Source organism: Camponotus vicinus, unplaced genomic scaffold (genome assembly GCF_025532165.1).
Source record: "Camponotus vicinus isolate PSW18456_S1 unplaced genomic scaffold, iyCamVici1.0 SCAF_8, whole genome shotgun sequence".
Lineage (NCBI taxonomy): Eukaryota > Metazoa > Arthropoda > Insecta > Hymenoptera > Formicidae > Camponotus > Camponotus vicinus.
In genome coordinates, this window is record NW_028141980.1 from 14,359,236 (window position 1) to 14,371,637 (window position 12,402).

Below are 12,402 nucleotides of genomic sequence, written 5' to 3' on the forward strand. Positions count from 1 at the left end.
CGAAAGTGCACGTGTTGTAGCTTTTCCGCGATGTTTTAACACGATATTATCGGTGCTTCGATACAAATGCTTCACTGTTGATATCATCTTCTTCGAAAACATTAACATATAGCAACAATAAATAACTTTTTCTTTTTCTAAAATACTAATCTTGATAATTTGTTGTAATTATACTAATTCAAATTCTTTTAATGTTTTTTGTGAAAAAAATTTTTTATTGTCCTCAAAAATTTTACATAGAAATTATATCTCGAAACGAGTTTCACTGTTTAATAATTTAAAAAAACTTTTTTTAAATTAATACTAATTTTGAATATTGATAATATAGTTTTTTGAATAATCTATGAGCTTGTCGACAAGAAGCACGCATGACGACAGGATCTTTACTGAGAAGGAGCGCGACGCGTAAAATTATCCTCGCTCTGTCATCTTGTGCGTGCGTGTGAAAGAGACGAATGCTAGAAAGAAGAAAACCGAAACGGCGCGATTGCCTCTGGGCGAGACATCGCTTTCTTCGCCACTAATTGGCGGGAATGACGTATGAGCCTTATAATTGGTTGAACGAGGGGTGGACCGAAAGATGGAATGTTTTCTTCACCCTCTGCCGAGGTGATTTTTCAGCTTTTCTCGCTTTTTCTTCCTGAGAAAAACGATAACTGTGTTTTTGATTTCGTTATAACTCTTATAAATTTCTTCTTACTTTGCAAAATTTATTTCATAAAAATTTCTCAATTCTTTACTACATTTCTCGCTTTTCAAAAAATATTAAAAAAATTTGCATGATAGTTTAATCGAAAAATTAAATAAAGGTTCGATTAAGAAATATTAAAATAACGTATTCTATAATTTGAGTTTAATTCTTTGTTTTAATTGCGGCAATTTTATTTCCATTATACACAAATAAAATTTGTCTCTTATTATTTTTAATCTCTCTTTCTTCATTTCTTATTTGTCTATATATTTCATTTTTATATATAAAAATGATAAAAGGAGTAAAAATTCAACAATATTTTATTAATTTCTAAAGATTATCAAATTTAAATTGAAGAACATTGTTTTATCTTATGAAAATTGTTTATTTTAATAAAATTAAAAAATAATGTTATATGTAATATTTATTAAAAGAAATATCAAGCAGGTTAATAATTAGCCTAAATTTTTATTATATTGTGCTTTTCTTAAGCAGCGAAAAAAACAGTTAATTTTTTTCAAAATTTATGTCTTAACATCATATGTATAAATATTCTTCTGATTTTCTAAGATGCAAACATACAGTTGCGATAAAATCCCTACCGGAGGTTCTGAATTGTTTGAGCACTCTAATTTGATGGCGTCACGGTGGCGAATGACCACATTTGCGGTCGACTTATCCTTGGAACCGGTGTTCGTTTTCGGTCATGAACGTTTGAAAAGATCCTTGCAGAATCCTTTCCCTTCTTCATCGTCAAATTTAGGGCGAGCTAAATCGCTCTATTTATCCAAACGACGGCAATACGAAAGCAATTTTTCGTTATTTACAGTTTACGATCGTTGGATCGTTTTAGTCATTTAATAGTAACTCTCTGAATACTTATCTTTAAGAGAAAAATATAAAACTTTTATAATTTCCTTTTTTAGTTTATAAATAATGTTGAAGTTTCATACATAATGTTTAAAATTTATCCATATACATAATATTTAAAAAAAAAATTTATCTCATATTTATTCATGTATTCTTTAGGAGGAAAATATTTTATTTAATATCCTTACAATTAAAAAAATATATTATATTATAATTTTTATGTATATATAATTGATAATTTTTTAATAATAAACGTATTATAAAAAAGTATAAAGAGAGAGAGAGAGACAGAGAGAGAAAACGTATTTTTAAAAAGAATAAGAAATCTATTCCTTTCGATTTTGAATTAGATTTGCATAAATTTGATTTTTAAATTGCCTATTCTTTGCCATGAAAGTGCAACTGCAATTGCAACAACAAGCCGACCGTTAGTAACCTATCAAAATCATTGTCGGTATACTTTCGGACCCCCCTCGTCCTTTTGATCTTTTTTAACGCGATGGCTTCACGGTGGTCACCTCGGCTTTCCGCACCGTGAATTCGTCCTTCTTGGCCGAAATTTAAGGCGTCATGGTGTATTACACATAGAAATCCCCCTCGCGAGTTTGCAAGGAAAGGCAAATTCGAAAAGAGACTCGCGACAATAAGTCAGTCTGGAACCTCTGTTGATTCGTAACGTTTCCTAGCATCGCGCCATGTTTTATCGCGACAAAAGAATTGTTGAGAATCTTTATATAATTAATTTACGACAAATTCAAAATTTTTATTAATGATTAAGGCTTGTTAAAATACTCAAGACTTATTAAATAGTTTCTAAAGTGTCTTAACAAGAGTTTAAAAATCGCTAGCATTATTGGACTTAGACCGCTCGGCAAGAATAAGGGGTTGATTTGACGTAAACTAGGACGCAATATGCATTCGATGTCCACAGCAATAAAACGCGACAGACTTTACGCATCGACGAATGGCGCAAGGTGGTGACCGAAAGTCGACAACGAAGGCGAAGTGATCACCCAAAGGATATGGAAATGTTATGGAAAATAGCTTAAACGGCGTTTCCGCATCTTCCCGCACATGTGGAAACGATTCTACAGGCCCACCGATCGCGTCACGGTGGTCGAAAACCGCAGATGCGGTTTCACGCGACCCCTCCTCTCGCGTTACAGAACGTTGGACATTCACCAGGCCCCACGACAACGTGGCCCCGAGACCTCTCACGAACTAGCAATTCGAATCGCTCTCGAAATCGCAGTGATCGAAAAAACACGAAAGTAGCCGGGGACATACTTCTTTCGCGAATCGAATTGAAACTTCCCCCGATAAAACACAGTTCAAGCACACGTGACTTAAAATAATAAATCTTATACAAATAAAGCATCAAATTCGAAAAAAGTAAAAGTTTCTAAAAGAAATCTGCTTATCTACTTATTTATCTATTAAGAAATTAAACAAATTTAAGATCGATCTATCTGTTTTCGTGAAAAGAATAATAAAAAACTTTTACATTTTACAAAAGATTTTTATTTTCGAAAAGATGCGAGGAATTCGTCTTTGCACACACAGAGCGAATTCCTATCAATTCTCCTCTTAATCCGTCTATTTCTCACGAACCCCTACATTGCGACAGATTTATGACCCCGTATGACCTGTTTATATCATCGCGTGTCCTGAGTCAGCGCGCGCGACTAAACGCCAAGATTTCTAGGGGATATCTCGAGATCCCTTCGCGATCGCATAGCTCTGTCGACGGGAGAAAGACGAACGAGAACTGCGGGAGAACAAAAGTCCCGGAGGACGATGGGCGTCATCGTCAGCGAGAAAACGCGCTCCAGGCCCGCCTAATAATTCTCAGCGGGCGACGCGCGACGTGTACGTGTCACGGCGTCGCGACGCGCGCGTCCGTCTCACCGTGACTGGAACAGCGCGAGAAAGCTCGCAGGTTTATCTCTTTTTCGGGAAAACACGACGAATAACTCCAAACGTCGAAACAGAGGGATTCCACTCCGGGAGAGACCAGGAATCTCGAATGATTTGGCGCATTGAGAAATCCGCATACCGGTGATTTCAATGGAGAGTAATGCTATTGCAGTGTCACCGATCGTGAAGATATGCGCTTCTTTTCAAAGGTCTTAAGGAGATATTAATATTTGGGTGATTCAATGAGAAAATAAAAAATGTGTTTAGAAGTTAAAAAAATAAAAATTAATTCCTTTAATATCAAAATAATAAAGTTTGAAATATTTTAACTAGTGCTACTTCTTGTATTGTTTTATAATTCGTTATTTTAAAGAATAATATATTCTTACATCATATATACATATCAGATAAAATTTTAAATCCTATATATATATATATAATATCAAATTATAAAAATAAAATTATAAAAATTGCTTTTAATAAAAAATGTACTTGGAAGAGAATATAATTAATTAATCGCAGTCGAATCGGTTTAAACAATTTTTGCTTGTAGATAGAAATATTATATATATTTAGAAATTATAATTAAGTAATATTTGTGACTGCAAGCTCGAAATTCATCAAACCATCTATTAGGAAATATATAGGAAATCATCTAACAATGTTTACATACATAAAATACTATATATTTTTTCGAATTATAACGAGATTATTTATACTTTCTGCGAAAATTTGGCGAATGCGATTTGAATTAGCTCGTATGATATTGCGTGGCCCTTCGCGGTTTACTAAATAATTCGGCTTTAAACAGCTTTCAAAAATGCTCAACGAACGTTTTATTAAGTCGGAGTAGTAAGAGGGACTGTGGTGAACTCGTAAAAGCCTCATATAAATAAAATTGCGGAGCGATATAATTGCATGTATATCTACGCGTGTCATTTGCATCTCCCATAAACATAGGATGACTCCGAAATCATGCATGTTATAAAGAGGATAAATTCGCAATTTTGTAAATACTTGAGTGTCATTTTTCAAATGGTTGATCATCTCATTCTTCGCGATATATCAATATTAAATTTCTATTAAGTTATTAAAAGTTATATACTGGTAATATACCATTCCATTTTTATATTAATGTGTAATTAAAAATTTTCTAAAAGATAAAGTCATCGAAACTGTTGTCACATTTTTAACTTTTAATTATTAAATAATTGCAATTACGCTATTTCGTTATCTATTAACAAGTTATCCATTAACGTTTGATATTGAAATTGTTGTTCTTCGTCCATTAATGTCGAGAGAAAGAGTAACTTTGCGACATCCCTTATAGCGCGGTCAGCTGTTGGCACTCTGTCGTCCGGCTTTTAACGCACTTTCGACCGTTTTGCGCCGTAAAATTACCATCACTACTCTTCTCGCTACTTTTTCTACGTTTTGACGTCGCGAAGGAAACGCTTCGAAAAGCATCTCGCGGCGCGCGATTTGGCTGATGGCATTTGCGTTTGCGTATTCTAATTTTATAGACGAAGACGTCAATCTCATACGCAACTTAAAACTGTACCGGATCATTTCTTGAGTTTATTTCCCGGCTCTTCTTCATGTCGCCAAAATCTGAGAATTCTTTCGATTATTATCAATTGAGATACATACATCAGTCACTAAGAAAATAACTATAAGTTGAGATATATAAATATTACGTGTATCTATTTATCAATCTCTTTTTCACTTGTGTTTTGCTCCTGGAAAGAGGGGTTTCAAAACACTACTCACTATAAAAGATCCTAAAAATATTTTTACTGTGCCATAAAGTTTCTCCCGCTGGCGCAATCTCAATCCGTGACTATATTTTCGAAAAGTCGTTTCGAGTTGGATATTGATCGAAGTATCTAGAAGAGAGGGAATAAAACTTCTTAGGGTTCATACTATTCGACGTTGATCCTGTATCGAGAACTGGATCAACCGACGGAGTAAATAATGTGTTTGGGATGCAGCGACAGATTATGAGAGGGATCACGAGTAACCATTTATCCATTTCACAATCCAAGGGTGGCTTTATATTTTTTTTCTAAAGAGCACACATTTTTTACGATTCTAATATTTATATTAGATCCATTTCCGCCACCACATTAATCGCACATCATTCCGTTTCGATTTTTCATAAAGGAGAATTGTGAGTTTTTACTTTATTGACTCGTTAAATAAACAGAATAAAAAGTGAGAGGTTTTTTGGTGAGAAAATATATTGCACTGATTTGTGAATTGACACATTTTGCAATATCTGAATTGTAAATGCTAAAAGGAAGAAAAACAAAGAGTTTGTGTATATTGATGAAGCGTGAATATTAATTTTATAGATTTTAAACAATACTTAAGAAAATCACGAATAAAATTATGAATTAAAAATCCAAGAATTGTCAAAGAGATTTCTGATAATTTATAACTTTTTGGTATTTTAATTCCTCTCTAAAAAAATATTTAAAAAATACAAAACAAAGCCATAACATTATCTCTTTTAATAATATTTTTATACTAATATCTTTACTAATATTTAATTATTTATTCAAGAAAAATGTCAATCTTTTAAAATAAAATTTACTTAATTAAGACGATAAATTGAAAGCAGAAGTTATCACTAAGGAAAAATGGATAACAAGATCTTCTGCTCAGCGTTTATTCTTTGCGGATCATTGTGAATGACCCAATGTTATATATCGAACATTGTGAAGGATACACGACACCCCTGTGTAACGAGATACCAGCCGCCAGTACGAGGAGAAGGCTGAAGAGGAGAAAGAAGATGAAGAAGATCTATGTTCTGGGCTTATAAAAATCGCTGTTGGAGCCATGTCCTTGAAAACAGAAACCGTTACGGAAACGCCGGCGCCTATACGTCATTGCTAACGTGTAATTTTTCATTAAAACGTTAACGATGAACACGAAGCGCACCCTACCTGATTTATTCGTTTCTTCATTATATCATTCTGTCAAACTTCTGTGAGTGTTAATTAAATTTCCGTTAAACGATGATCGATTTACTGAAATCTGACAACATGCTTAAATTATATACTAATTGCAAATCGTCAATCTAGCTGAGAAAATTCTTGCAAAGTCTCGGCCAAGCTTAATCTCTTTATAAATAATTTTCATCTCAAATTATATCATTAAACCTCTGATTTTTAATGTCTCGTTAAAGTAACTTAATATTTCTTATCATTATTTTTTTTTTTAAATATTCTGTATTTTACATTCAATCGTCATGCAAACCTATTGGAAAACATGTTGCATTAGAGCAACTTCGACAAAAATAAATCGATTGCCTCATCGTGTTCTTGGAGATGCGTCGCCGTCGCGACGCATTTTATAATAAAAGCGCGTGCACATACGTCCTTCCGCTTCTGAAACTCCTAGTTTACGTAGAGAGAGAATCCGTTTAGAAACCAATGAGCTTCTAATGAAGGTGGAGCTTGCGATGAAAATCTCCACCTACTCTTAAAACGCTCTATTTCCCTCTGCTTGCCCGCGAGAAGCGACAGCACGAACCGGGAGAAGATTGAGGAGAACGCAAGACGAGAGATGAGAAGACGAAAGAACGAGAGAGACAGAGGCGGAGAAGCAGATGAGGACCTTTAAGTACGTCTTAACTCGGCCAAGTCAGTTGGCATCTCGCCGCTCTGAGTAAAATGATGCCTTCGTTTTCGAGCGCGATTCCGCGATCAAGCATCTCGATCAGCGGTGCTTAATAATGTCCTTGTGACTTCAACGTAAAAATTATAGACTTTGGATTTACATCCTATCTATGCTTAATGCAAACCAGGCTGTGTGAACGTGTATCGATTTCTTGACTCTGCAAGTGAATGGAGAACTTTTGCCAAGTTTAGTTTATGAGATAGAAATTGGACAGCTGAAGTTGAATAAGAGGGTGAGCGAAAGTGTTTGGGGACCTCAGGTATGTCAGGAAATTTTACGCTGGAAGTTGGAAGATGTAAGATGTGTCTTACAAATTTGATCGATAAAAATTGCAAAAATATATCAATTAACGACCAATCTAAAAGTTTAATTATCTATTAAAGATTTAGAGATAAAAAAATCTCGTGCTCTCTTTCGTAATAATAAAGACAAAATCAAGTCTCAATCTTTAAACTTAGATTTTATTATTATTTTCATAATTATATATATCTTAATTAAATATGGGACATTAATAAACTATATAGAATGTGATACTATCATTAATCAAAAATTTTATACTCCCTTTTCTTTCAATTTTTATTTATTTATTTATATCACTTTTATATATTTTCGGCGAACAAAACTGATTAAATCATAACCATTGTCGCGCAATAAAACGCCAATTGGTGGATGTTGCAATTTAAGAGTTAATAAAGCTTAATTGACACTCGATAAAAAAGAATCATCACAGCTAGATCATTGGTGGGCTAACATAAGATATAAGTTATAAGATTTTAAGAAATCAATTATTGCTCGACAAAAAAATTTAATAATACACATTTCTATATACATAATTTATATGTACGTAATTATTCGCATACATTGTTATGTTTAATTATCTCCAAGAATATATATAATTAAATTTAATTATTTGATCAACAGTTAATGTTAAAAAATAAAAAAATACAATCGCAAAAAAATTATCAATTTTGAAGAGGAAGACTTTACGAAGATTGAAACTCTATATATATTCATGTAATACATAATTAAATCATTTTTCGATCAGAAAATTGCTATTTTAATTATTATTTGAGCCTTGAAAAAATTGAGGATGCAAATCCGAAGGAGGGAGACCGGAAGCACATGACGAATCTTGAATCGAAATGCATGCGCGAATCTTGGCACATCAATTACGCTCACAAATACCAAAATTAACATATTTTTTGGCAGTGGACATATCCGTGAATATTATCCAACGAGTAAGACGTGTATGACGAATCGAAAATTAACTAATGTTCGCATATTAATGTGCGTACAGAATTGCCGTGATAAGTGAGATAAAGTGAGCTATTACTTATGAAGAATTTACAAGCTGATTCACAATCTTTGAATTATCACTCTTGCAACTGTCAATCCGACAAAAATAATTTTTAGAATTGACATAAATTATCGATTGTATATATACACACAGTTTTTTTAAACTAATTTCTTAAAAAAAATATTTCTTCAAAAAATAAATATGAATTAAACTATAACTTAAACATATATAAAAGTGTAACTGAAAAAGATAAAAATTCAATTTTTTTATTGTATAATTTACTAATACTTCCTTATATAAGGCATTTTTGCAAAAGCCATTTTATAAAATAAATTATAATGCTTTCTTTTTATTATACTAATCTTTTTACTTCTAACAATAATCAAATTAAAGAGCGCACTCTTAAATTAATTACATTTATTTATTTCCATTATGTATGCAGCAATTTTAGATTTTATATCTTCCATTTCGAAATTGTGCGGACACTGTCAAGAATGTATTTCATCATGGATATTATTATTATTATGAATGACATTTGCATCGGTATATTAGACTCTATTAAATTTTGAGAGGTAAATAAAGAGAATTATCACGTTTGTTCGCTTGTACAGTTAGGTACGCGGCCAAAGTATGAGTTTCAAACAGTCTGTGAACACACTTTGCCACCGCTGGCACGTGGCCCTAATTACACCGTCACGCTCGAGCTCAGAAATGCTTTAATTAATATTGCTCGAGACAAATTATGCATAAACGAGTGCTGGTTGCACCCGTATTTCTCCCGCGGCCAGCATAAATAATTGTCTTTTAACGATCGCGTCTATTGATTCGTGTTATATACAGTCTTTTACGGAAGAATTCAATAATTCAATGTATATATAATTACCTAAGCAGTTGTTTTTTTTTAATTTTAAACAATTAATCTCTTGCAACTAGAAAAACATATGTTTGATTAGATTTAATTTAATTTATATTTGATTAGATAATTTGACTTAATAGATAAGCAGATTTAATTTTAGATTTAATTTTAGAAAATTAGATTTGTGATGTTAATCTTAATGAGTTCGCCCGTTTTTGGCACTAAATCATTGTCATACACACACACACACATACACAATTATCAATATCAATTATCAGTATTACTATATTTCTGTCTCGGTTAAAGTATGAATAAATTTAGATTCTAATATGTTGCAATTCTATTTAATGTCGCACTTATTATTAGTACTAAATACGGACATCCAATTTAGAAGTTTAATTTACACGAAAATTGCATTCAGGATTAACGTTAAATAAATAGAATGACCAAATTTAATGATAAATACGTAACAAGAATGTAAATAGCAAGTCAATTTACCCAAAGAATATTACAATGAAAGCTTAATTCATAATTTTAGTTATTATAATTTTAACACATCATGTTATATATATATATATATATATATATATATATATATATATATGTATATACAGTACCTTATAGAAAAAGGATAACAGCTGAGCATTGGTTTGCCAAAAATCGCTAACAAGACAGAATAAAAAAAGAAAGAATAGGAAATTATATTAAATCATGCAACTGACTTTTTTAATAATATAATTGAATAATTATATTATTAGAGATTGTATTATATATATAATTAAAGAGTTACTATGTATATATTAACAAGAAATTAATTATATTAATTTATATTATAATAGGTAGATTATAGAGAAATTTAGAAAAATTTAATAACTCAGAAGAGAGAGTACATACATCAATAAATAATAAAAAATAATAAATTATCAAAAATTGACGAATAATATAATCATAACTTTTTCCCTTTTTCTCCCTAAAAACATACAATGAATAAATAGAAACTGAATTCAACATAGAAAAATATCGCGATTTTTTTCAAGCTTGACAAGACCTTTCTCCAAATATAAATCGATTAATTTTATTATTATACGTTCATTGAAAATTAATTTGTCTTCGTAGAATATCACAGATTAAACTTTACCTGCACGTGGACACTCATATCGCGCTTCTCACAATATTTACATCGTAAATCTGGTATTTGACTTTAATATAGTTTAAAATAGAACGATACAAACGTCTTATTGCGCGACGTACGTCTCGGATTCATCTCGCACACATCCTCACGGGCATTCGCGCAAATTGGCTCGTCTCCTCAGACTTCTCATATTTTGAATTTCTCTACTACAATTTCGAGCCTCGCTAATATTAAGTTTCTGGCTGATATTTTGAGATCGTGGCTGAATAATCATGTCGCGTGAAATTAAACCGCGAATCTGCTCGCGGCTTCGTTTCTCACAATCAGATTGCATCCAAAATGCAAAGCAATTTTCACTAATAATAGAAAAAAAATAATTGATATAATTGAAATAATTGATAATTGATATAAATATATATATATATATATATATATATATATATATATATATATATATATATATATAAAATAAGAGATCTAATTTTGTATTATCAATATGTGTATGAGAATTTAAAAACTATATTAAAAATTATATATAATTAAGTTTATATATCAATATTCTACAAAGTTATTCCTTCTCTCACAGGTGAGACTTCATTTCGCGGAATCAAGACGATGCTCGTGTGTTAACGATATAAATACGCGACAAGAGGAGAATGTTAAAAGATTAAAGAGTCCTCCGCAAAAAGCGGAGAACTCGTAAATGAAATCGTATTGATTATCGCCGAAGGCAGGTGCGAGAAAAGAGGAAAAATGTTGGATACGATGGATGCGGAGCAAAGCATGAACAACGGCGTGATAGTGTCGCAGCTCACGAATTCGCATACGCCACAAGATTTCACGGTCTCACGACTGCTGTCCACGTCAACGCAATCCTTGGGTAAGGACCCGAAAATATTCTTAACGGCAGATATAATTCAAATATCTAAAACATAAGTCAAAACAGAAAACACTCTCGAAAAAATTGAAGATTGTTGTCAAACACATTTTTTGTGTTTAGTTCTAATTCTTAATTCTTTTATTTTGTTCTTTATTTAATATTAATATAAATATCCAAATAATTTTTTTAAAAGTAATGTAACGAAAAAATTGCATAATATAAATATAATTGCGTAAAAATTGTGTAAGTTTTCGAAGATTAATTAAGCTTATTCTTATTGTAATTCTCTGTTTAATTATTATTAATTAATATTATTAACATTCATTTTAATAAAACTTGAAGAATTCTCTACGAAATCTTCTTGAGAAGATTTTTTCAGATTTACAAGAAGATTTCTACAATTCACTTGCAAATAAAAAGTCATACCTCTCTTATTTTCCATCGCTAATTATTCGAAAATTCATACCTGACATTATTATGAGAAGAAATCAAATTAAATGATTGAAAGAGAATATATTGATAATGCAAATCAAAACATATAATAAAAATTGTGACAAAATAAAAAATGCAATATAATACAATACAATATAGTACAAAAATGCAATATAATATAATGCAATAATATTTGACTAATACTTTTAAATATTTTGTAATGACAGAAATGATTTAAATATTTTATGTGACAGAATTTTTGGTTGTTTTTACTGACAAATTCTTTATTTATTTTCTTAAAAGAGATATTTCTAATGACAATTTTTTTTATATAATCTTACATTACTATTATAATATCATTAATTGTAAGATAAATGTAAAAAAGTGGTTTATCTTCCATTTTCCTATATTTCATTATTACTTTATAATTAGAATTTCTCATTATAACATATACATTATACAATTTAGAGGGGATTTTAATATAATTTACATTGCATGAAAAATTATATACTAGTATGAGAACACACATTATCCATAGCAGATGATTTCATCACGTCTGTACACATTTAATCCGCGATTCACGGCGCACTTGATTTCATCAAAATCACGCATTTCTAGTCATGCTGCTCGCATTATGCCG

The 12,402-nt window shown here is 31.2% G+C and overlaps 1 protein-coding gene across 4 annotated transcripts in view; it reads left to right on the top strand.

Annotated features, from left to right (window-relative positions):
• LOC145975411 (uncharacterized) overlaps positions 1–12,402 on the top strand; it is a 61,103-nt gene that overhangs the window by 44,972 nt on the left and 3,729 nt on the right. The window contains exons 1-2 of one of the 4 annotated variants that reach the window (XM_083105889.1): positions 6,986–7,108; positions 11,037–11,330. In XM_083105889.1, the coding sequence (XP_082962015.1) occupies positions 11,204–11,330 (127 nt within the window). In that variant the 5' untranslated portion in view covers positions 6,986–7,108; positions 11,037–11,203. The other 3 variants (XM_083105888.1, XM_083105891.1, XM_083105890.1) reach the window with 3 other exon arrangements.